Here is a 26,379-nt window from a genome sequence, read left to right as displayed (position 1 = left end):
TGGCCGGCAGCAGGTCTGCCCCAGAGCCGGCTGGCGTTGGCTCTGTCAGACATGGGGTAAACTTCCAGCAGCTTCTCACAGAAGCCACCCCTGTAACCCCCCTGCTACCAAAACCTTGCCATGCAAACCCAATACGTGATTTTTAAGATTCAAAATAGTCGGCAGCTTAATTTATTCTCATTAAGCTTAAATGTACAAGGATGCTGCTTGTATAGAATTTGGCCCGGAATCTAAGTTTCTCCAGCTAACAGGGCAATATGGAAGGACCAGAGTGCACAAGCAAGCTTTTAAAGTCCTTGGGCATAGCTGAGTAAAAGAATGCCAGAGGCGTTATTGCATTGCGTCATGCTTCTACATATTGTATGAAGAAATGAAGCTGAAATGTTGCTACTGTCAATGCAGAAAGTCATCAGATTTGTGAAATATGGTGTCAGTCAACAGATATTTTGTTGATGATGCTCTTAACAGTTTACATGTATGTGGTGTAGAGGGTTGACGGACTGCAGCAGACAAAAAGTACAAAGCAGTGAGAACATTAGTGAATGTTTTTTCAAGACATGTTGCCTCCAATATAAAGTTATGAAATCTGTCTCCCTGAGTGCAGCCCGCAAATGTTTTTTACAGATAGAGCTGATGCTGCTTGGTAGTTTTTGTGGAAAAGCAACTGGAGCTGGGTTTCTAGCCTCTGTCTATTTTTCTTGGAAATAAATCTGTTTAAAAAAATTGTCACAAGCAGTTGTTTTCACAAACATTGAAATAAAAGTGTGTTGCTTACCTCTTAAAGAGGCCATTGGAAGTGCCCTTGCCCCAGCTATTGAGTGTCATCAGGATATTGTATATGAAGCAAAATAATGTCAAAAATTTGTATGTCACACTAAGCTTTTATACAATTGATTACGGTTTCCCTTCTTACAAGAAATACCCATCAATTACTTTTTTTGCTGTACCAGTTTACGTTTCTACAATTCCAAATGAAAGTCTGTACTTAACTGTTTGCACTTCCACTTTTGTATTCTAATCTGCACAGAAGTTGGTTGGCAAAACATGAAGTGTTTTTTGAAGGTGAATGTGAGCAAGAAATTTCAAGTGGCTAGGTCCACATTTCTCAATTAGGTAAGATTTTTCAACCCACCAAAAAAAGACTCAAAGCACTCTTATGGTCAATCATACCCTTTACTACTTACGTTCCTACTAACAGTGGTGAGGAAACAATGTAGGTGGTGCAAATCAAGTGGGGAAATTGCATGTAAAGCAGCTTAATTTTGCATCTTCCTGTTTCATGCTCATGCTTGAACAGTAGACTGAACCTATCTTTTAATGTTGTTATATCATTATTACATACAAGCATTCTCTTAAATTTGTCCCTTGATTTAGTTCTAGTTTTCATACATGTTTAGATCTACACTTCACTACTTTTTTTACTTAAGAGAAGGCTGAGGGGGCATCTTGTGAATGTACATAAGTACCTGAAAGGAGGGTGCAAAGAGGACGGAGCCAGGCTCTTTTCAGTGGTGCCCAGCGGCAGGACTGGAGGCGATGGGCACAAACTGGAACGCAGGAGGTTCCCTCCGAACATCAGGCAACACTCCTTCACCACGAGGAGTGACTGAGCACCGGCACAGGTTGCCCAGAGGTGGTAGAATCTCCATCCTTGGAGATTGTCCAACGGCATCTGGACGTGGTCCCGGGCAGCCGGCTCCGGGTGGCTGTGCTTGAGCAGGGGGTGGACCGGGTGACCTCCAGAGATCCCTTCCAACCTCGATCATTTGGTGATCCTGTGAAAATCAAAAGCAGTGGACCTCTTCAGGTTCTCGCTTGCGTGCGACTTTGAAGATGCCACTTCCAGACTGTAAAAACACCCACGTTGATAAAAACAGGCCGTCTTCTGGTGTTTTCTCACAAAACTTCATGAGACCATTCTGAAGTAATGGTAACAATCAACTTAGCAGACTATAGCTCCAAATGAAATCCTGTATATTTTTTTCTTATGAATGGGATCTTTTCCAAATGAGTAAATATTTAACAAGCTGTTTACCAACTGGTTATTTTGGAGAACTACCAGTACGAGTGTTTTCATGTTAGTAACAGCTCTCGCTTAACAGAAGAGAGAAGTTGATGTACCAGTCCTAAGACAGCTTCATACTTCAAATGTCTGTGTAAATATAAAAGAATAGAAACTTGAAACGTAGGAGAATGGAAGTTGGTTTTTTTGTTGGGTTTTTTTTTTTTTTTAAATTGGCTTTGTTATAGTCAACTGGAATTACATTAGTGATAGGTTGGGGGGGAGGTTAATGAACTGTCCTCCTACAGATGTTCTGTGCTCTGCATATGAGTAAATAATAACCACTGGAGAAGATTATTTTGTTTTTTAAGAGGAAGATAAGATTGCTGTGCATTTGGAGCTGTCACTTTTCAAGAAAGTGCTGTGGCTCAGATAATTCTTAGTGTTGCTGTCCATGCCAGTTGGCTCAGATAGTCCTTTTCTGTCCTTGGAAAAGACCAGCAATATAATGCTGTCTTATACTTAAGTATTTCCAAGAAATATATCTAGATACAGATTTTGCTGAAGGTTATGCCCAACAGATTTTCTTGCCTTACACAGTCTAAAGGGAGACTGTGATCAAAGGAAGGACAGTATTTTATAAGCACTTATGATTTCTTTTTTTAAGTTAAAAAAGGAGGGGAAAAGAAACCCCCCAAAACAACCCCACAACCAAAATCCTGTGATTCTGCATGAAGCTGTTTAAGTGTGATCAACTCAGAGGAGAATTTTTCTGTTTCTAAAAAGAAATGGTGGGTACAGTTTCCAAACTTCATTGTTAATGTGATGTCTCATGGCAGGGACCATTTTGTTTCTACACTTGCAGACCATCTAGTTGTAATGCTGCAGCTGAGTCCTGCACTGAAGCTGCTGATTCAAACAAGAACAGATAGCCTAAATTCACTATGACTTCGGTGGTGGATGTGCCACTTAGTTTGTAAAGCTAGGGATAAATACATCGAGTCCACCTAGCACTAGCTATGACTGAAAAGGATCTTCACCTGCTTCCTTTGCATCCTCTACGAATTTTTCTTTCAATTTCTAATACAATGCAGTCTGAAATACTTTTAGAAGTTCTCCCTAGGTTCCCGCAAAACTCTGCTACTTTTCAGGTGTGTCTTGCATTCCTAGCATCACAGGTACGTTCCCTTCATGGAGATGTGGGATGGAGAGCGCGGCGTAGAACAAGGACTTTGTTCTTGAAGTATTGGCTTTGCTTTTTCAGGATGGAGTTTTACCAAATTGATTAGCTTTCAGGAATCCTTCATGTAGAAAAGGCCAGATTATTGGTATTAATGGGCTTTTATGCTAGATAGTATTGATATTTTAATCGAGGCATTAAGATACAGTGTTTTTCTTTCTGGTTTTGAAAGAACAACAAGCAATCAAAGGTAGAACACAAATGCCCAGCAAAGCTCTCAGGCTTTACTGCTATTTTAAGATAGCTTTGGCTTGCGTACTGCTAAAACCAGTGTGCATATTTGAAATTCTAGCCTCTACAATGAAAAGACAAGCCTTCGGAAACAGCCAGTGGTTTTGGAGCATGCTTGTCCTTTGCAAGCTGAATGTTAAACAATGACTTAAGACTCTGCTACACACTGGCTGTAGCTCTTGATGTCTTACACACTGGCTCCATTTTTTGACATAATTTTGGCAAGTGGGGGAACCTGGCAATCCTTCATGCTAGAGGCCTTAGCTCTAATAAAGCGCTTTAGTTATTAGCACAAGTAAATAGTTGTCCATTTGTGCTTCATTAATGCATATTAGTCATACAGTAAATACTGTCATGCTGGCAAGTTCCCCAGAATACTGAATACTTCTGCACAGTTCAGGAGGGGGTTTCTGACAAAGTGGTGTTGGCACCTTTCTTGAAGAAGTTCCTGAAGCTATTAGTGTAGGAGAGTGACAGACCATTATTTCAGCTCACGTGGGTTTTTGTAAAACTGATACTTCAGTGGAGGCAAAGAGGTATTTTTGATGAATTTTATGCTGCTGCAGTAGGTCCTTCTCAAGTTAGCAGTTAACTTTTCTACAGTCTTCAGCTATATCTGAGGGAGGTTGCTTTGGGCTGTGGGGACTATGAATGAGGTGCCTACTTTTCTAATGAAAATAATTAGATATTCTAAAATCCCATAAGATTGTCCAATATTGTAAAATAGTAACTATATCTTTGAAGAACCTAGCATGTGCAACGGTATGAGGAAATCAAAAGGCAGCACAATGATCCATGATCTGTTTTGGTTTCTTGAGAGATAAGACCTTTAATATAAACAGTATAAAATTGTGAACTGAAATTTCAGGTATGACTTGTTCTTTGGAACAGCCAGCATAGATCTACCAGTTGCCTTTTTATCCTTCGTGTGCCTGGCAATGACTTCAGGAGGACTCGCTCCATAATCTTGCCAGAAACTGGGCAAGGCTGACCAGCTTATGGTTCCTCATATCGTCATCCTTGCCCATTTTGAAGATCAATGTGATTTTTGCCTCTGCGGTCATCAGGATTTTCCTCTGATTAGTGACTGACTTTTTGAAGATAAGAGGGAGTAGCCTCGCAGTGGTATTGGACAGCTTCCTTAGCACCTTCTAACGAGTCCCATCTGGTCCCAGGGAGTTGGTCCAGTTAGCTTGTGTGATCCGTAGCCTTCCTTTGCTGTGAGTAATGGTTCAGTCCCCCAGATGCCGACACTATGCTCAAAGCACTGGGAGATGTGAGGACAAGCTTTACTAGGAAAAATTAGGTGAAGAAATCATTGATCTCTTGTGTCCTTAGCTGCTGGGTCCCGTGCACAATTGAGCACTAACTAGACTAATATTAGCCATCCTTTTGCCCTTGGTTACCTGTAGAAGCATAAGCATTCCTTATTTTTTCTTGGCATCCTTTGCTTGCTCCAGCTCTTCTGCTTGGGCAGTATCTCCGTATTCTTTCCGCGTAACCTCTTCCTTTTTTGACCTTCTTTGCACTTCAGCATTTGAACTGAGGCAGGAGTTGCCTGTCAATTCACCCTGGCTTTCTGCTGTTCCCCTGTGACTTTCTGTATGACAAAATGGAGCATTTTTGAGCTTTGAGGAGGCTGTCCTGGGAGATCAGCTTGTTGTCCTGGGCCTCATGGTCCTTCAGAGCAGTCTCCTATGGGAACCTGACAAGCAGATCCTTGAGCAAGCCCAAAATCTGCTTTACCACAGTCCAGGACTGTAATTCTGCTAGTAGTCTTGCTCCCTTTGCTTACTCTTGTTACCTTCATCTCAGCATGGCATCAGGCTGCCATCAACCTCTACCTCCCCAACTGGTTCTTCTTTGTTTGTGAGTTGACTTTGCTAGCTTGTCGGTCAAGCAGAGTGCTTCCCCGGTTGGCTCACTGATGACTTGTGATGTGAAGTTATCTTCAACCCACTCCAGAAATCTTTGTAGCATCCAGCTGGAACTGCACTGTTTGCTTGTGAGTGGGTCAGAAATGTGATTTAGCTGATCTCCAGTTTCTCCCCATCCCATGCACTTGGCTGCAAAAATGGATTTGTTTGGCCTAGGCAAGACAGGTACTCTGAGCTTTCATCTTCCCCAAGATGATGGGTGCCTCTTTTGGAAACAAGCATTGATGTGGAAAACGAGGGACTTGCCAGTGTGACAGAAACCAAGGAGAACCTAGTGGTGCTAGCCAGAAGCCCAGGTGTCTCCTGGCCCACTTCTGTCCTTCGTGGCTTCCCAGCCAAGCTGTTGGTACTCAGTCTCCTGTCATGGTACCCTCCTCCTCCTCCTGTCTTCCCTGGTGTTCACTCTCTCTCCTAAGGTTTACATCCCGGTGGGCTGTTTTCCCATGCTGCCCTCTCTGAGGAGACCTACTGCCAGCTATATCTTCCCCAGAACCATCCTTGAGGCAGCGTGGAGAAGCTCCCCCTCGCTAAGTGCCTTGTGAACATCCACCCTCGGGTCTGACTGGTGCTGCTGTCCTTTGGTCACAAGTGCCCCTGGCTCCAAGTCTTTTGGTGGGGATAGGCATGAGGCACTGGAGTCCTGGACAGATGTTGCCCTTTCCTCTCCACTGGGGGCCCATTGCAGAAGAGATGCCGCCTTCCATGCCCAGAGCATGAAGAGGCAGCGGCGGATCGGGAAGTAAGGGCTGACACAAGCTTGAAATGGATGAACTGTTGAATTGGTTGTAAAGAGACTGTGCCTACCCTGGCAAGGCTAACCTCTCCCTTTCCTGCCTGTGGGTTTTCTGGCTCTTCCACCCCTCTGGCAGAGCCCTGAGCTGCCCAGGGTTTCCTTGAGTGGTTGTCCGCAGGCTGATGGAGAGTCGTGCCTGGGGGAACTTGGGAGAAGACATTTTGGCCCTCCTGGAAGGAGATCACTGCCTCTTTCTGGAGGACGTCTTGGCAGCGACGATGTCAGGAGGCAGTGACTGTACCCGTGGCTGGTCCACCGCCATGGGGTCTCTTTCCTAATTGGCCTCTGTGGGCTCTCGGTCTTCTGCCACCCGGTTGAGTGAAGCCCTTTAGTCCTGCACAGTCCTTCCATGTTCTTTTACCCCGTTCCCGCGCTGCATATCCTTCTTCTTCCAGAGCCCCTCTCTTGGGCTTATCCTTCCTGCACCAGCAGGGAAGCAGAACCCCTTGGCAAGGCCGGAGCGGTTGCTGTGGTCGCACCGCCATGACCCCTTGTCATGGCCTGTTAGAAAGATTTCTGAAGCAGGTAACTCTAGGATTGTATGTTACATAGACATTCTTCGGTGTCTCGTGTTGTTTGTACTTGTTAGATCACTTCAGCTAGTCTCCTGAATGTAGCAGATTACCCATTTATTAAAGCAACTTACAGCACGTTTACCCACCCACACACGCACACTCAATTTATGTGAGATTTTTTCCTTCAAATTCATGACAGATTCAGAATTTTTCAAACCAAATATTAGTGTCAACATTTGAGGTAGTCGCCTTAAGCCTTTTGTAGCTGGAGGCACTCGTAGAGCCCCTTCTCTAAGGTGAAGGCAAATTAAGACTTCAGAGTGCCCATTTCTCTACTTCTGACCATACAGAAGTGTAAGGCAGTGTGTTGCAGGTTTGGGAAGAATGCCTTCCTACATGCGTGCTGATGAAACTTCTGTATGAAATATGGTGGTTTGTTTTTTTTTTTTTTCCTGACATGAGCAAATGGTTAACTAAGTGTGCCAAAGATGTTCTGAAAAAGGCATTTCTTGCAATGTTTTTTTTTTCTGGAGTCCTTTATGTCCTCAAAATTATGACAAACTGCTGGCTGTTGAATATGAATTGGCTGGATGGTTTAGTCGCAAACCATAACTGCTATGCTGGATGAGAGCAGGTTGGAAAAATAGTTTTCTGACAGCATATCTTTTAGAGCATGACTTGCCCTGGAGATTAAAATAAACCCAAACCCACAAGACCAGAAACTTCTCATCGACTGTCCCACTAGTGTCTTCTGGAACATGTGTTACTAGGATGCAAGATTACACACATGCTGTCAGTATTGTGGTGGTGTGCTAATGAACTCCAGGTAATTTGCCACAGTTAATTTTCTTGTGTTAGCTAGATGTAATGGTCTTCAGTTCAACTGTATCCAGAAGGTGTCTTGTTCCTCTCACGCACAGCTTGCTTCTGAAGCCTAGTTCAAAGTTTTTCTCCTTTCTTCCTCATCTCACGATTCGGTATTTTATTTGATCTCTGGTTTGACTTTAATCTCGGCAGGAATCTTTTCCACTACCTCTATTCCACAGATCTGCATTTTTGGGTTAGAAAGAATAGCTCAAAACTAGAGGAAGCAGTATAATAAATACTGATTGTGCGGTAAAAGTTACCACCCTGAAGCCTGGAGTTAATCACCATCTTAGCTGAAGCACGGTAGCTGCTCAGGTGCAAGCTGCTAGCCCCTTGAACTGCAAAGTAAATAAATCGCATTCCCCCCACCCCCCATCTTCAGCAGTGGTTTCAAGGAAGACAAAAGAAAGGTGTTTTAAAGCTGCTTTAACACTGATTGAACAGCAGTTCATCTGATTGCATCCGATCTTCCTCGGAGTGAACAGTAGAAATCCATTTTCAGAAACGTTCTTGTGGTTAGTAGCTGTAGCATTTCAGATTGCTAAAGCCAGCACGATCAAATGTTGTGCATGGGGCAGTATTATAACTGTGGGATTTCTTGAACTTTTCTTCTGGCTGACCAGCTTTGCCATCTCTGTTGAAATGTCTCCCTGTTTGGAGACCCCGTACCTGGGCAGGTCTTGTTTGGGGTAGTTTGCTTGTTTTGTTTCATGTGCCACCTTGGCAATTTTTGGCACAACAGACCTTTCCTCTCTTAGCATACTGGTAGTTATGAAAACTCCCTGATCTGTTGAGGCATTAACGTACCCCAGTATTCAGAGGATATGTGGAGAATTAAAGTAGCTGCTGCTGCTACCCACGTTGAAGCATTGCAGTGTCTGCTCTGATGTGCTGTGGGTAATTCTGTTGGATGTGTCCAGTAGGCGTTGGCAAAAAGTGGGGAGAAGCTGTACAAAATAAGTGGTCACTCGACACATGCTGTGAACAACTAGTTATAAAACAAACCAAAACAAAAACCTTCCAATCACGAAGAGGTGGTTGACATGCTTGCTTTTAGCAAGCAGGTTTTTTTTCCAAGCGCCAGTTTGTGCAAAACCTGAAGATTTACACTTTGTATTGGGTTTTCCTGGGACAGCTTTCAACTTTACATGTAACCTGTTACTATTTAAATGCAAATTGCTGAGCTTTTGCAAATTTTCTTCCTTTAGAGAATGTTAAGTCAATAAAGATTTTCTGATAAAGCCATCTTCTTGATGCAGGATGACTGGTAGAGCTACCTGCAATTAACTCACTTTCCTCAAGGAGGGGAAAACATGGCAGCTATCACATTTAGAGAGAGAGATAAAACCATATATATTAATACTGGAACAAATGTAGCTAGTAATTAAGCACATTTTATATTGTACCTAGATTTTTTAAAATCAGACAGAGATAGGTAAAGTATCCAGACCATTGAGAGAAGTTCTCAGGCTACAAAGTACCTTTGAGCTTCTTGGATTTTAGTATAGTCAAACTAGTTACTTCTTTTCTGTATTCTGATAAGAACTCTGAAAATGTAGAAAATACTGCAAGTTTCTTTCATTTTGAGAAATGGGGATAAGACATTGGCACACTGAAATATCCAGGACAACCCCTGTTGTTAGTCTTAGCTTAATTTTTGTTGTGTTTTCTTTCCAACTGTTGTGAATTGACAATTTGTATGTAAGCAGCACTATAGCATAGTTTGTGTTAGAAATCTATTATCCAACTGGTGCTAACACTTGGGGACAGTGACTCTGTGAAGTCTAATAGATTATCACTGTTGACAATTTTTTTAAATTTTTTTTTTTAAGGAAAACTTTTGAACATCAGTGTGAAAGGTGTAGTGATGTGACTTTCTTAAAACTGAAGGTCAAATGAGATTCAAACATGATTAAAGAAAGAAATGCAGAAATATAGGCATCTTGGTTTATTGATAATAGTTGGTGTTTGGTTTTTTCCCTGAGGGCTTGCAAAGTAACCTATTACTGCAATGTAAGTAGTACAGAAGAACTTTATTTTTTTAAGTACCCGTATATTGTAGACTATTTCTTACACCATCATTTTCTCTGCATAAATCACATTACTGATTTGCTCTGAGAGAGTGGAACCCTGCCGTTTGGTTAGGGGAGAGCGCAATGGTCTGTTCCAATACAAGATCTGTTGCTGGGTTGTTAATCATGAAAAGGCATGATTGCTGTTCTTTAGAGATGTGTCTGTGATTTCTGTAGGGTTTTTTTAATAGGTTATGGAGCTGTCAACTGAGGTGTATAAATCTTTGTCCCATGTCTGAGATTCTTAGATATCTTCTTTTTGGTAAGGCTTGCTGTTCTGGAGATGTGTAAATAGAGTTATTTCTGTATCTAGCTGAAGGCAAGTCACCTGCACTACAGCTATCCTTGTCTGAGTTGGGTAATTATTTCTGGGGCAGATTGCTCCATGTAACAGGTAAGCGGTCCTTCACCTAAGCGGGAAGGTGTGTGGTCGTTTAAATATTTAGGATCATAGGTTTGATCAGACGGGATAGCCATTTCTAGACGCAGTTAATTACTTATCTAGTGCCAAGGATCGCTCTTCAGGGAAGGAGGGGAGGGGTATCAAGCACACCCTAAATTGCAGCAATTGAGCAAGTTGGCTAGAAAGTGGAGAGATAAGGTCTGTATCACTGATAGTTGAAGCAAGTAAGGATAGCAAAGTAGTCTTGTATGAAGTTGTTCAACATGACACTTGAAATTCATCAGATTTTCAGTTTAAAGACCTGAAGAACAATTTCATTAGCAATCTAAGAGTTACTTTGCTCACTGGCGTCTGCTGAATTTTAATGGTCTGTGTGAGCACAGTGGCTCTTTCCCCACAGAAGGTTTGTCATTTTATCAGCTCTGTCAAGGGCTGTGAAGAATCATCTTCACCTATCGGCCGTTCAAACCCTCAGTTTGAACCTGAACCGTCAGGAAGACAAAAGGGGATAGCACTATTGCCTTTAAGAAAGCAGACCCACATTCAGATGGGATAAATTCCTTTGCTCTGTGTTTCGTGCTACTTTCATTCCTTTGTTAGAGTTTCATCAGTCTTGAGTTTTCAGGGCTGCATAGCTATAAGGTTGCATAGACTTGAATGTAATTTAGGTTTTCTGCCTGTGGTTGCTGCTTCCCAAAGTGTAGAGATTTGAATATCTATTCTTAAAGAGAACGTGCTTGTACAGAAATAGAGGTTCCTGCAACCGAGGTCGCATCCTCTGTTCCCTCCTCCCTCCCCTGGCCCGAGACACACAAACAACATGTTGCTGCAGTGCCAGATCCCGGAGTCCACCAGGTCATCCTTCATCCTTTCAAGCACCGAGCCTTCCAAGGTTAATGCGGGGCGGGGACAGACTGTCCGAGGCCCTTTGCAGAATGTCCCCCGTCCGCTTGGTGCAGGGGTGCTGTCAAAACCCGACTCCCAAAGCCAGTGCTCTTGGGAGCAGCTGGCCAGCAGCTCTGCTGTAACTGGAGCTCTAGTGTATTTGATGCCAAGTAGAACAGACGAGCTACCTTGTATTTCACAGGTCTGAGCGTGGGGAGGGCAGTGGGTTGGAAAGGATCAAATATCCTGTACCTGCTTTCTGCGTGTTACGACTTCCCCCCAAAGAGCATGAAGAACATGTGAAGACTTTTTATTTTTCTAGTGCAAGCTAAAAGAAAATTTTGAAGGTGCTTTCTCAGAATGGACAGGTGTGTTAGCAGGTGCGTGAAATGCTGAAATTTTCCATCGCACCTGGGTACAAATATTCACCTTATATTTCTTTTAATCTTTCTGGTGAGGAAGGAATATAGCCTGACTGTGCACTTCAGAAACTTGGACAAAACGTAGAAAGTGACCCTGGTAAGGATTCTAGAATAGGATAAAGGTTTTATGAGCAACAACACATCATTATGGGTTGCATTAGTCCCTTAGATTGTGTGAGCGCCATCTAGTATGGTAGTTAACACCTATGGATTGCTAAGTTCATTAGAGCCTTGCTGTGCTTTTAACTCAAATTGAGTAGTGTAATCTATTAAGTATCAGCTCTTTGATAAGAGAAGGATGCAAAATCTCACTGAAAAACCTCTTTAAAAGAGGAGGAATATGACATATTACTTTAGTTTATACTTTCTCAGGGTAAGAAAATAATTTTTTTCTGTTTAATTCCTGTTGGTAAATACAATTCTCTCTCATAGAAAACAGGTTTTTCAGGGACTTTATTGATGCAGTCAGTATTGACCAAAACCAAAGAGCTTGGAACATGCAGTAAATTAGGGTTTTGGTAGCTTTGTCAGTGGCAGTCCCTTGCCAGTGAGAGTGACTTGCTTTGGAGGTAAGGCTAACTTACAATTAAGTACAAGCTAAAGATACATTATCAGGATCTATGGGCACCAGCAGAAGAAACAGAATTTCCATATAAGCGTGTAATTTTCTACTGTGAAGAATTTGCTAATATAAACTTCATTTATTCAGTGGTGTTTTGTTAGGAATGAAAAGGATTAGTTTATGTTTTTAAAAAAGAGGCAAAAGTTACTTGATCAGAAAGGAACTGCTTCATTTTTCATCAGTAAGTAAGTGCTTTCTAGCTGAAGACAGCTCTAAGAAGTGATTGTTTTCACCAAGAACCTTGTGCGTTTGGGTTTTTTCTATATTTCAAGACTTGATTTTAGCTGTAAACTATGTAAACTGTCTCTAACAGCCACAGTGGTTTTAGTCTCATTAAAAATAGAACAAAGCTTTTAGCATTTCTAAGCCTGTCAGTTGGATTCCCTCCTTGCTAGCTGATTAAAAGACAGCAACCATGATGCATTGAATTTGCTTCTACCATAATAAATGGCAGTCTGGTCCAAAAAGTGCACACTGTGCAATACACTATCCATTTTCTCTGTGCAGAGTACTGGGAGACAGCTAAATTCTTGCAGAAGCGGTTAGTTTCTACGAAGAGAGGACTGGATCTAGTGAGAGAAATTTAATTTGACGTAGTTCTTGCCAAATTCTGGTTTCAGTAGTGTTGAAAACCCTGCTAACGCCAATTTTGCTAAGACCAGCCTAGAGAAGCTCAATCTGTAATGCTAGCGTGTACGTGTGCTGTAAAAGTGTATTGCTGAAGCTGTCGGCTAACGTGGTATGCTCACTCCTGCCTTACTGGAGAAAAGCCTTTTATGAATAAACTGCTGCTACCAGATACTGTTGGAGGTTGCTAATCATGGTCCAGCTCCTGCCAGATTAGATTTATTTATTTCCTGAGGGGCCAAAGAGCCACTTTTTTTGAAAGAAAGAAGCTGGCTAGTAGCTAATAGCATGTTTTGGTGTGAAACAATACTGCCCTGGAGTTGCAGTGCAGTATTGCAATAGATAGCAGTTGCAATACAGATAATGACAATCACATAACTGGTAATACTCCTTAAAATAAATGTGAAACACCTTCAGAAAAACAACTTTCCGGCTCAGCTATAGCAGTATATTGTATAACCATATCAGTCCATGTATTTAAGAAAGCTTTTTTCCCCCCCCCCCCCTTGGTGTAGGAGAAGAAACACTTCACTGACTTGGGGTACACACTATGGGGTTTTGGTGTTGACAACAGGGTCCAAACCCCCGTTGTTTTGCTGAATTGAAGGACTTTCTGGCCAGTGGGTTACTGAAACCCAGACGGGGGTCGGGAGAGAAGTTCCTCCTCCAAGGTCAAACTGGCAAGGCTTTCTGCCTTCCCCTGTATCATGGGATGTAATATAATTCCTGTGATTCATTTAACAAATTCCCTGCTGCTGCAGAGACACAGACCACGGACGCAGGTCTGTCTTGTCTGTCAGTCTCTCTCATTTTCCTCCTTTCTTTGCTAATTCCCGGTATGTTGTGTTTCTTGTGGCTGTCGTGTATGTCGCGTGGTGGGCTGCTGAGGATTGTACGAATGTGTGGATAGCGGTGGGTCTGTGCGCCCTGTCAGGTTATCGCATGGTTTGGTGATTTGCAGCACTGAGGATCACACATACTGTGGTGTGTTGGGAGGATCGTGCTGCTGCCTTTGCTACTCCCGTAATCCCAAACTGGGTTTGTTTGTTCCTGGTCTCTAGGGTTATCGCTCTCGGTCTTGATAGCCAGTACTGTAAAATCAGAAGGATTCCTGCAGTTAGTGGCTTTGCTACTTCAGGAGAGAGAGACCGACTTTTGACAAAGCTAAGTGGCTTTATTTTAAGCCCTTGTTTGTACAAGCTCTCTTAGCAATGGGAATGCTAAAATTCTAGGTTCACGGTTACTCTGTTGACTTACTGAGCCTTTCACTTGGCTCTTACCTAGTCAAATGACTATAGTTAAGAGGCAGGAAACCTAGTTACAGGTCTTTAATTATGTAATATGTGGGTTGTCTGAGAATGCGCTTCAAAGTTTTTTGCCTGGTGTGCAAAGCCTGTTTTTTCTTTATTTCTGTGACATGTTAAGTGGTGGCCCAGGGAAGATGTGATTGGAGCTGTGGAAGACAATAAAAAATATGAACTGTGTTTGAATAAACTTGAAATCATTTGCAAAGCAGGGACTTTGGACAAACCCAAGAGACGTGCTCTTCCCTCATGACTGTACTTGGGACAAATTTCCTCAAGCTCTGGGGTCTTAGCAGGCTGAAAACGCGTTGTACCAAACAGCTATCTGGTAGGGGACTGTGCTCCTGTATTTAGCCACTAAGAAGGCCAGTGACTTAAATCTTTTAAGAAAGGAGTGTCATATGCATTACTAATTGATCAAGACTCTGAAGTATGGATTAGAGCTTGAACATTGGTCTGGATCTGTCAGGTGGATTTCCTCCTGTAATAGCCTATGTGTTTGCCTTCACAGGGCTAGGAGTAAAATTGAGTGACAGAACAGAAATTCTGTGGATGGCTGTGGGTACCAGTAAGCTATAGGAAAGTTTACTTAAATTGATAGCCGCCTACTTGGCGCTTACCATAACTGAGTCTGTTCTCCTCCTTGTACATTTGATGCCTTGAGTAAACCAAAGCTGCAAAATGATGGTATAAAGAAGCAGCATAGCTTAGAAGACAATGCAGAAGGTTACTTTACATAAATGCAAATAGTCTTTTGTTTGGGAAACGAAGGGTCATATGAAGCAGCCCTCAGAAGAAGTGCTGCCTAATCTGTTTATTGCCTAAGGAAACTCCAGAAGCATGTTAAAAGAATGGCAGTACTGGGTCAGATAAAGAAATGTTCATCTACCTCTTGTGTCCTTCGTCTGAGAGCAACAAGTTGCAGCTACAAAGAGAGTGTGTAACTTCTCAACGTATTTACTTCCTGCTTCTGGAGCCTGGAGCTGTGTCCAGTCTTTCACAGCCCCTGGTGGACACCTCGTCAGTGAATTTTAATCATTGCTTTTTTTGGAAACCATTACACGTGAACACTTCGCGATAGTTTCCTCGGTCTGCGCTAGCAGCAGGTACTTCATTTTGCTTTACACAAGTTGCCTGACCAGAGTAAAGCTAAGGTGGCTCAAGTAATGACTTGGCTGCTTTTCTCTTTATGCTCGGCTAGTTTTCGGACACCTCCCTCGGTGTGATAAAGTAGCACCAGCAGGTCGGCAGCGAGCTCCTGGCACGGCAGGAGTGCCTCTGTGCAAACTGAGGCGTATCTGCCTCGATAGTCTCCTAAACCGCAGCGGGGCCCATCGGCACGTCTGACTTGACTTTCTGTTGTGCTGGACGGTGTACAAACATCAGAAGTATGTCATGATCTTAATTTGTCGCTGTGGGACTGCTGGCATGAGTACGCGTGACTCTTGCTCAATTGAACCTTTTGTTCAGGGGCATGGCTGTGTGGGTTTGCAGACAGCTACAGTAAATCCAAAACCAGGGACTGTCGTCTTGGTGGTCTGGACGTCCTCGGTCTGGCCGTGCTCCCAGGAGCTTCCGAGAAGCTGTGCTGCCACTTGTAGCCTTCCTTCATCTCGTAAACTTCCAGCGAGTGCTGAAGTTGGAAAAAGTTGAAGCCTTCAGTAGAAGGGGATTTCCAGACCCCTAGAGAAAGCTGCTCTGTCTCTGCTCATGGCGGGTCCCTTTGTTTGCAAAGAAAGAAAGAAAGAAGGGAAGTGTAGACGATCCTTTATTATTTGTACTTTTGGATCTGCTTCCTCCCTCCTCTAAGCCCTATTTACCTGTAAGATTATCCTAAATGACTGCCGGGATAACCTTTGCTGAAGGGACCAGGGTGAGAGAAGCAGCAGTAGAGTAGGAGCAACGTGCTGGTCAGCCTAATAATGCTGTCTCCTACTGATAAATACTCTTCCGAGCTAAACTGCAGGTGGGAACTGTAGCACTTGGAGCTGAAGAAGTGATTAAAGAGCACGTGCAGACAGCAGAGCTGCTGTAGTATATGGCTGTCTGATTCTCTGATTAGAGCACCAGGTTTAATGTTTTCTTTGATAACTGAAATGCTTATCGTGCTAGCACAAACAGCAGCAAACATTGTATGTCATAGTTGAAGGAGTGCAACTTGAAAGGCTTGGTTATAGATTGAAAAATAAATCCAGATTGTCCTGGTTACTGATATGTAGAGATAATGCTGTCTATGAGCGGACTTTGGCTCTTAATGCGATGCAAGCGTGTTGCACTTTGCGTCATGCAATGCAGGTTTGCAAAAGGACACTGAAATCTAACCTGTAATGACGGTGTGTTTGGCTATATGAAATGCAAATGCTTTAACGGACTGTAAGAAATTAACACTGCTTCAGATCCTTCTAGCACTCTTGCTAGTCACTCGATTAAATCATCCTTGGTCGCAGATGCTGGCTGACAGAGAAAATAGTACATGCAAACAAGTCAGGGAGGGCTAATGCTCAGCTAGCTTCTAAAAATACTATAATAGCTGGATGGTACAGTAAGTTAAGTAACATGCTTTAATTTCATATTGAGAGCATTTATTGGAAGAGGAGGGAAAGCTGGGGATTAAAACGCGGAGCAAACACATGACTTACCGGGAGCCCGGTTTCAGCGGCGGCGGGGGGGTCCTGATGGACCAAAGCAGGTGCCCACCTTGCTGAGGGCATCGGCCACGGCCCTGAGCCCCAGCACAATGAGGCCGCTGGCACGGAGCAATTGTATAACTTTTTTTTTCCCCCTTTCTTCTTTTAACCTTGTTCCAGTGTCTGTCTGATCTCTGCTGCAGCTGGCCAAGTGCCACTGTTTGTGCACAACGGACACAAACAGATTCTGGAGGGTCATGTGAAACTACCCCGAGCTCTTTAAATCGCACCGCCCTTACCTTTTCTCCTCTGCTGCCTGCATTGCTTTAACAGGTGTGGTTTTGTTTATGCACGGCTGTTGCTTTACTTTAGCACCTGGGTTCTGCTGGCCCTCAGCGCCCGGAGAAAGCCTTTGGTTCCATGCCTTGCTCAAGCCGCAGGAGAAGTCCGTGGACCTTCTGGGCAGGGTTTGCACCTGCAGAAACAGGCAGGGGCATCAGCTTTGTGAGAGAGCACCAGCAATCATTTGTCATTGAGACCTCTGCTGCTGAAAACTTAGGTATATCTTACCGTGACCTTGGCTTAAGCTTTGTGAATGAGGCCTGTGGTTCTCAGCATCTTCTGTACAGCTGTAAGGTGATTCCAGAGAGGATGAATCTTATTGCTGTGAATTATTGGCAATTGCTAGTTAAAAAAAAAATCTGCTTTAATTGAAAAGTTACGGGCTTGCAGCCAGCTTGTAAGCCTGAAATAAGGTCTTCTCAGTTAAGTGTTCACAGGTTACTGCTGTGGGAAACCCAAAGGTAAAAAGATGCATTTTGGCCACATCTCATCCTCTGTTACTACATAGTACTGCACAAATCTTGCCTTCCACTTGGGACTTGTATGTCTTGGGACAACCGAAAACACATTTAGGTGTGTAACAAATAGCTTATAAGTGGTTTTTCTGTTCCACCTTTCATTACTGTTGGGATGCCCTGTTGCTCTTCCCAGCCGAAAGGCAATAGGCAACTGCATCCACATGTTGGATGTCAGGACTTGTTCCCAGGAGGTGGAACTGATGCCGCTAAACTGCGTCAGCAGGGTTTTACCTGCACGATAAAAGTATGTGATTTGGAATTGCATGGTGGGAAACGCACGAGGAAAGCTCTGCATTAGGAGGAAGGATGTTCTGCTGCTTTGTTCTGCATGCCTGACATGTTCACCTCTCAGCCTTTGTACTAGGTTTGAAATAACTGAAGAGCAATCGACTTCAGCTTTAAGTTTTGACTGAAACTTTTCCTAGATAAACATCTCCTCCCCTCTGGTGTCCTTGGAGCCTTTGAAAGAATTATGCTAAACTTTCTGGGGAGTAGACTCTTAATTTTGTATGTGCTTTCTGCTTCCTGCAGTGGCCTTCTCGTGCTGCAAGTCCCAAATTTCCTGCCTGAATTTAAAACGGAGATGTTGTGGGCCAGGTCAGCGCTGGCTGTGTGGTATCCCAGAGAAAATGAGATGTATCCAGTGAAAACGACTAGTGCTCCAAAAGTGGTAATAATGTTAGGATGCGGTTCCAAGAGATTTGACAGAGACAGGAGCTTATGAGTTGCTTGTTCCTAACATGTATTCAGTTAGCTCCAGTGAAAGAGCTAACAAATATTGCCATGTTTCAAGAAAGTAAAAACAAATGCAGTCATGCTGACAGGAGGTCTGATTTTTTTTTTTTTCTTGATTCTTAAGAAGCAACTAAAAAACTTGTGTGAGATTAGCTAGATGTGGCTCATGAAACAGCAGCCAGTGTCACAAAAACCCGTGGCAAGGATGTAAAGAGCTGTAAGGGGAAGTGGCCAGTATGGAGGCAGAAGGCTGAGTGGTCTCAGTTGTATCTGGCATAGATAGATGGATGCCATATGTATCTTATCATATATTGTTTACTTGTAAAAACCTCCCTTGGTCTTACCACTGCTGGCAGTTCTTGTCTTATAAACGCCTGTGGGCTCCTGAATTGATCCCTGATGGTGAAGGCGCTCAAGAGTGGTGCTGGAGTATTTGAATCAAAGCTCAAGTTATCTGCTGTTTGAGACAGTCTCTCGGAATAAGAGATAATATAATTTATTTCATATCCTGTGTAACTATATACAGTTCTTACACCCAAACGCTACATCCATTATGGTTTTGAGCACTGGCTTATATTCTGTAGATGGAAATGCTGGGCTGAGAGCTCACGGTTGCACACAGTTGAATTGCCACTCACTGCGTGCATGTTATTGCTCTGCCATTAATTACAACGTCATTTGCTGTGAAGGTGTTTGACATAATGTTTTGACATAAATGCGGATCATGCTGTTGTGTATTTATCCCACACTTTGGGCAGGAACATGTATACAGTCACGTATATCACTGCTACAGGGTTTATGGGCAGTGATATATCAATGTAGTCAACTTCATGCACTTGCTTCTGTTTTTCCAGTATATGCAAAGGTATGCCAACTTTGTAAAACTGTGTACCTGCTCTAAATTTCCTTCTTATGCTTCTAAAACTCAGCGTGACTTATCTTGCTTTTCTTATTATATTTTGATTTTCCTGCTTTCTCCTAGTCATCTTTTTTGGCAAGTTCTGTGAGAAACAGTGGTATTTTAGACTTAGCCAAATTCAGTCTCTGTTAAAACTTCTTGAAACCTGATCTTGTGAGAGTTCTAGTATGAAGGAAAAAAAAAAATACAGGTTGGCATCCAGAGCTATGGATGTTTATCTAAACTGAACTTCTGATTCCTCTTGAGGTTTGGTAGTTCACTACTGAATCTGTTTCAGTCCAGTTAATTAGTTACAAACCCCTAAGCCACAGACTTGGAATTAAAGAAAACAAAGCCCCAAGCCTCCACATAACTTGATGCAAGAAGAAACTTTTGTTAAACCAAGAAGTGCATTTACATCACTGTTTCCCAGTTTGAAATGCAAAACTGATGTACAGATGAGCCTACAGCATAGTTATTGATTCTGGATTCATGCCACCTGTATTAATGTGTTAATCTAGTGTCTCCCTATGGTCCCCCCCCCACCCCTGACATTGGTTTCTCCTTTCAGAGGTATGACAGGGATTTTTCTTTTTGTATCGGTGGTTTGGCTATGTGCAGTGTAGCTTATAGGGAGTACAGAATGCCTTTTTTTGATAAGAATTCCTGCTCTTCTGTTTTTAGGACAATGTAGATCAGACTTCGGCTCATGGTCGGCGGGATCTGGTGGAACCAGGTTTCCAAGAACCATCTAACCGCATCTCCCTGAATCACCAAGGTAAGGAACAGTGGGTGGGAATCCAGGCTCCTTGGCGGAAGGCCAGGACGCTCCATAAGCAGAGATAGTTTTGCCTCCATGTTGCTGTTTCTCCTTCTCATTAAAAAAAAAAAAAAAAAAAAAGTAGTTCTGGGTGGTTGGAGGAGGAGAGCTGAGAAATAGTTCTTTGTCACAACTGTCTTGTGAGCTGTGGATGAAGACCGTGAAGAACTTGTGGTGCACCTCAAGCCTTTGTAGCCCAAACTGGGATTGCTAGCCTGGGTGGCAGGTACATTCTCCTGTTTTTAGGAGGGGGGAGGAGGGAAGTACTGAAATTGAATTCAACATTTGTAATGTTAAAGTTGCATTTGAAAAATCTTTGATTGCTATAAGAAGGGTTCAGGGCTCTGGCTCAACTTCAGGAGGAAAGAAAAGTATGTTTACTTGCTTTGCATGACAGAAATCAGTTCATTCTGGGAAAAAAAAGTCCTGAACTAGACATTGTAAAATAAATCTTAAAAGTCTTTCTTTGCCAATATCTGTCTGTTCAGATACCTAAAAAAGACAGTTACTGTTATAGCAGGGACTTTTTAGCTCAGCTTTATTTTTTTGGCTTTGAAATAATTAATGATAGAGAGTGCCGTCTTAACCGGTGAACCCCCTTGCCCTCAGGGTTTGTGACGGCTTAATTTGGAACCAAGTCCTTGAAGGTCATCTTCAAATGTTTCTTCGGTGCAACAGCTAATAGTATTGCAGTCAGCGCAAGGCTATGGAAATAAAGAAGATCGTAAACTTGTTACTAAGCATGTCATATTTGGTACATATTTTAAGTTTTCCTTTCAAAATCCAGCTGCTTCTGTTTGCCAAGGGCAGCAAGACCAGAATTTCATGACTTGTAGATCCTCAAGACTATTTAAGTTTCATAAACAAATCCCAGAATGTAATAAGGGTTGTATTTTAATTTACTCCCCTCCCCAAGTCTTCCAGGTTTTTAAAGCTTTGCTTTCAATTGAAGGTAACATGTTGCCATGTTATCCAATCTAAAACTTCTAGTAGCGCAGGCAGTGTGTTGTGGCATGCTTGCATGCTTACAAAACAGAGTTTATAAATGCCATTTTTCATTCGTATTAGAATGGTACTGTTACATTAATTTCACCTACCTTGGGATGCAGAAATCCTGGAGTAGATCTATACAGGTGACTTCTTCTGAACCTATTTGTAAATGCCCCCCTTTAATCAAGGGATTTTTTGGGGGGAGTGCATCCTGTGAGGTCTAAGTTCATGCGTTAGAGAGTATGTGAGGCTGCTGCTTATGAAGTCTGAACGTTTATTGAAGAGATAGGTAGTATTGCATTTTGTAGCCTGACATTTTCCTTATAGAGTAACACTTCATTTTCAGATCCTCCTTTTCCTCTATCAATATTGTAGTACTGCAGAAGGATCCATACAGTGTCGCCTGATGGGTGGCTCTGCCTCAGCTACTTTGAGACAAATGTCTGTATGCAAACTGGTCCAAATTAATTTAGGAAACAGCTATCTGCTTTTTGTAGAGTTACTGGCTGTTTAAGGCCTGTTTATAAAGAAAGACCCTGTTAATGGTTTTCCCAGTAGTTTCTGAAATAAAGATCGCTTTTGCACCCACAAATTTTGGGGGATTTTTTCCTACGTCAGCTGACTGACAGCAATCAAATCCAGTATTTCTAGAATCTTTTTTATTTTGTTGCTGAAGTAGGTATTTAACACTTTATTAATCTTGCCTACCCCTGTGACCATGAAGCGCTGTTACGTTAGTGGCGTGGATTAAGAACTGAAACCTGAATGCCCAGAAGTGGTCTTTGATGCTGCACTGGGCTGTAGTGCTTCTGTCTTTTTGCAGTGTTGGGGGGAAGTAATGTGCCTTACAAGCATGATACCTGCTGCTTCAGTTTCTTCTTGAAAATGGAAGTGACCATAAGCGTGATGTTATGTCATGTCTTGTGTGTTTGTTCCATCCAAGTGTGAGCTCTTTCATACACTCTTTCATAGAATATGAAATACACATTCTTGTCCAAGAACTTGGAAGTACAAGTATTTTAAGAGCTGCCACATTTTCCGGTAACTGATTAATGAATAGTACATAGAAAAATATAATATGAACAGCTTCAGAGGGAGTTGTGACAGGGTCTGAACTAGCTCCCATGCAGTCATATTAGTTACACAATAAATAGGAAGACTACACTATTAACATACAGTGGGTTTTTAAGTTCTCTGGCAGCTGTTCGCTTTTTTACTCTTAAACTAAACTGTGTTATCCCTTACTTTCTATCAAAGCTTTGCTGGTACTGACTTTGATGAAAAGAGTAAACCTGTATCCAGAAGTAACTTGCAGGACCACTGCTTGCATTTAATAAATGAAGCCATTTGGTGGTATGTCTTGATTACATTGATGATAAAGATATTTGCAACAGACCATGGCAAATTTTGCTTCTGGTTATATACAACATTACTTGCTGACTTCAGCTTATACTGCCTAGCAGATCTAAAGCTTTTGCTCCTGTGTTTCACGAGACTTTTAAGGAAAACTGACAGGCTTGCAACAAAGGTGGTTTAATACATATTTAACATGAGCAGAAATTGTGGAAGGATTAGAACTGGCTAAATATTTCATGTGTTAGGTGCTCTCTGCCTTTTTCCCTTTAGTGCACTGTGCCTTAAATGCTGCAGCTGAACTTTGAACAACCATACTTACTACATTATTTTATGTATACACTTCCAATTCATCCCTGACCATGTCACTCAGTGAGTGCAGCAGATTTGCCAGTTTCTGTTGAACATTAACTTACAGCCCTTTGCTTTTCACTGGGAGAGCTTTGGTACGAGCACTTGCAGTTCTGAACCAGACCTGGCTTTCCGCAGCCTATGAAAATGGTGATTAGCTTCCTCCTAGGCATCCGAGTCCCTTCAACACAAGCTGGCAAAAGAGCATTCAAGTGGAGACTGAGATATCCCTGCCAACTGTCCCTGCGTGAATAAGCTCTTTCTTGTGAAGGGTGTTTCAAGTACATGTTTCCTGCTGAATCACTCTTTTTACACAAGCAGATGCTTTATAACTGTTCAGCTTTTTATTTTAAAAAGAATATCTTGTAAAGATTGGGGAGCAGAGAATACTTTTTGTAAAGTGAGGAATCTCTAAAATAGGCAGGTTTCATATGAGACATACGTAAAAAGTTGAGTGTGGATGGAATAGTATTTTTTCCTAGAAATAGTTCAGTAACTGCTTATGTGTAGGCATGCTGATAAACTCGCTTACCTTAAGTATTTTTATATCTAAGCCATTATTTAGTATTCACTTTTCAAGATTCTGCTAGTTGGGCAAATTTCTTAAAGGTACTAAATGTAGAGAGCAGGAACTAGGATTTCTTACCTCTATTCCCCAAAAGCTACTTCATAAATTAAATGCAACAGGAAAGAGCAGGCTTCATCCATCTGAAGAATACTAATATCCCCTGATGTAAAGGAACAGATACGCTTCAGCTACCTATTGAAAGTTATAGAAAGTTAACAACAGCCAGCCAGGATTTGGCATTTAATTAACAGCACGTCAAGTATTTCTCAAGCAGTCCTTCCAGAAGCTGTAGTAAAGCTTCTAGGCATGGAGAAGAAAAATGTCTAAACTGTGGCATTTTCTGAAGAGTTCAGGAAGGAGATGAAGAAACAATCAAAACAATTATTTACCGTCTTTTAAAACACCAGGAGAAAGAGGAAGTGAGAGCATGCATAGCATGGGACAGGTATTGTTACTTGTCTAAATTTTTTCCCTTCAGGAGTGGAGTGTGGAGATGAAGGAAACTGTAGCCTCCTCAGCGATGTCTCACTTTGCAAAATATTTAGCACTCACAAATGTTCAGTATTTTGCAATGACAGGTTCTCTGCAGTGCGTAGCCTGCAGCGTTCCTGCCCTGTTCGGTAGCGAGGGGCAGAACTGGGGAGCATAGTGGTGATTGTAGTCAAAACGCTTGCATTCACATGGCGATGCCCTTCTGAGGCCCTTCGTAGAGGTGGTGGGCTCCAGCACGCGTTCTCCCTGTCCCATCCCAAAGGAGGCTGCTGGTTCTCCTCTCTCCCCGGTTGAGCGCGGCACCGTGCGGTGTCACCAAAATTAACCTCCAGTGTGTCTCAGTAGCAAGACAAGTCTCTCCTATGGATTTCCCTGCGCTGCCTAGGAGTGGCCTTGCCATATGAAGCGTGACAGCAAAATACACCATGCTACAGAAAAATGTAAGCCCAACTGAATTTGTTTACTGTCGGACTTCGGGGGGGGGGGTTTACCTGCCAGCCGTGCTACCGCTGTTTCTCATCTTGCTCTGTACTTCTGGGTTTTTCTTTGTTGAGGCATGTTTCGGAGCTCGTTTTTCTGTTTGTTTTTCTGGCAAGCAGCAAACAGTCCCAACTCTAGTCCCATCCGTGAAGCTTATGGGCAGTACCTTTTATTGGTACTTGACGTGTACTTCTTGAGATTGTGCAGCTACTTCTTATGCAGGATTTTGAAGCCAGGCATAAATAAGATACATTCTGCCACCTTGACTTTCAGTGGAGGTATTAGATAGGCAGTTCTGGCACTTTCTCTATGTGCGTGCTTGCGGGATGTGTCTGTACAAATGTGTTTTGCCATGGGTCTGTGACGAAAGACTTATCTTCCTTTTATTAATGCACTCGCATGCAGCCTTCCTCTCCTGGGGCGCTCCCAGCTCTCGTTGGACTTGATGCTTTTTGTCACAGCAGTTCGCAGGCAGAGCCGAGCCGAACACTGTGGTACCTCTGACTCCACAGCAAGGTAGCTTTGGCAGCAGAAGGAAATGGTGATAGGAGTTGTTTTAGCCAACAGCTGTCCTTTGTCAACAGCCAGCTCGTCCTTTGGTCTTTCTTGGTTGGTCACGGTAGGAAATCTTGCGTACAGTGAGACGATGAAGATGCTGTGGTTGCGGATCAGTTGGCGTTAGGATTCCCACCTGTACGTACAGACGACTTGTTCCCACTGCAGCTGGAGGGATCCAGACCAGCTGCCAACTTGCATCGCACTGCAGCCTGCTCTTGAGGTAGATGCTCTCCTGTACCTCGCTGGCTAGTTACTAATACATTAACTTTTATAGAGATGCTAAATATCAGCGGTGGTGGAGACTACCCTTCTAGCACACTGCCTGGGTCCAAAAAATACAAGCCCACGTAAATACGGGCAGACTTTTGAATGAGTATAGGCTTAGATGAAGTATTATGATGCCTAAGATTTAGCCCAGAGAAGTAATCTTGTGTAGCACTCTTTTTCTCCCCCACTGTTGTTGTTACTTGCTTTTAGTATCTTTTCTTTTGTATCTGCCTCAGGACAGGCACGTGAGGTTGAGGCGATTTCGTTATTCATTCTGTAGCTGAGGAGGAGCGTGTTTAGTAACAGCCGGTGCTCCTTCCGATACGCTTCAGTTGTGGGATCTGACTGGGATGAGTCGGTTATTTGGTGTATCAGAACTAACCCATGTTTTTGCAGAATCCAGCTGGTACTGAATTGAAAATGTAGAGTGAAAAACAGATAGTCTTGTTTGCATTGCAGAGACAATACTGCCAGACATTCATGAATTCTCATGCTTTGTATAAATGTTGTTGTCATTGTCCAGCCTTAGAAAAAAAACACCATTAGTGCCAAAAAGATTTACACTGACTACCCTTACGTAGAGAGCAGAGCCCCTGCTTGCTGCCTAGCTCATTACAGTACCTTTGTCTTGTTTTGGAGAAGGCTTCCATTATATTTGGTGATGAATCTTGTTAGCAGAGCTACTAGGAGGGCACTCATAATAGCTCTGTAGAAGTTTAACTTCCCTCATTATATTAGTTCCCAAACCTTTGGGCTGACAGAACTCTGGAGAAAAAAAAAAAGAAAAAAAAAAAAAAAAGACAAGAAAGAGAAGACAAAATAGGTTGGTGTTTAGTACAGATAATTTCAGAAATTTGCAGCAAGCTACAGGCAGACAAAATAGACCACCCGATTGAGTTTAGCAGGAAGACTCTGTATATAATAAGGCTCCTAATGAAGATTGAATGAAATCAGTAAAATGAGAAGAAACAGACCAAAAATCATTTAAAATGTTGCATGTTCAGAGAAACATATTTGCAGGTGACTGGTAGATTTTCTTTTATTTTTATTGTGGGTTTTTTTTTTTTCATGTATCAGGTCTTTAGTATCGGTTTCACAAATCTTCAGTTTTGGACATACTTAAAATTAAATGTGTTCCTGAAGCCACCTGACATGAATAAAAAAAGCTCAAATATCTATCTCATAGTTGACAAGCATGGGATTTTAAGCTGTTTATAATTTCTCAGGATTCAGTGTGTCCTTCAGGTAAATTTCTCTGAGAAGGTAGGATTCAGCACAGGGAAGGAGACCTCTGTCTTGGTTGCACAGGGTGCAACATGGTTTGCCTTGGGACCTTTATACATTGGAATTTTACAAGTGGAGATGTAGAAAAAATAGAGGATTTTAAAGTAAGCCTAAAGCAAGAAGTATTACAATATTAAAAATTAATCTTCCCTATTTACATGACTGTCGAAGTAAAT

At 42.5% G+C, this 26,379-nt stretch overlaps 1 protein-coding gene and 1 long non-coding RNA gene across 4 annotated transcripts in view; one reads left to right on the top strand and one right to left on the bottom strand.

The window, feature by feature from the left end:
- Nucleotides 1-26,379, top strand: part of GRB10 (growth factor receptor bound protein 10) — a 148,020-nt gene that overhangs the window by 41,017 nt on the left and 80,624 nt on the right. For all 3 annotated transcript variants that reach the window (XR_011323900.1, XM_069778679.1, XM_069778678.1), the window contains exon 3: nucleotides 19,725-19,818. Coding sequence is in view for 2 of the 3 variants with exons in the window: in XM_069778679.1 (XP_069634780.1) it covers nucleotides 19,725-19,818 (94 nt within the window). In the remaining variant the exon portion in view is untranslated. The remainder of the gene's footprint in view (nucleotides 1-19,724; nucleotides 19,819-26,379) is intronic.
- LOC138684558 (uncharacterized) lies at nucleotides 1,157-16,678 on the bottom strand. The gene is made up of 2 exons (XR_011323806.1): nucleotides 16,560-16,678; nucleotides 1,157-1,775 (listed from the first exon to the last, which is right to left on the bottom strand). It is a non-coding gene; the product is annotated as an uncharacterized lncRNA (long non-coding RNA).

This window comes from Haliaeetus albicilla, chromosome 3 (genome assembly GCF_947461875.1).
Source record: "Haliaeetus albicilla chromosome 3, bHalAlb1.1, whole genome shotgun sequence".
NCBI classification, from domain to species: domain Eukaryota; kingdom Metazoa; phylum Chordata; class Aves; order Accipitriformes; family Accipitridae; genus Haliaeetus; species Haliaeetus albicilla.
Note: the sequence above shows the minus strand (reverse complement) of the source record. Positions and strands in the feature narration are given on the sequence as shown.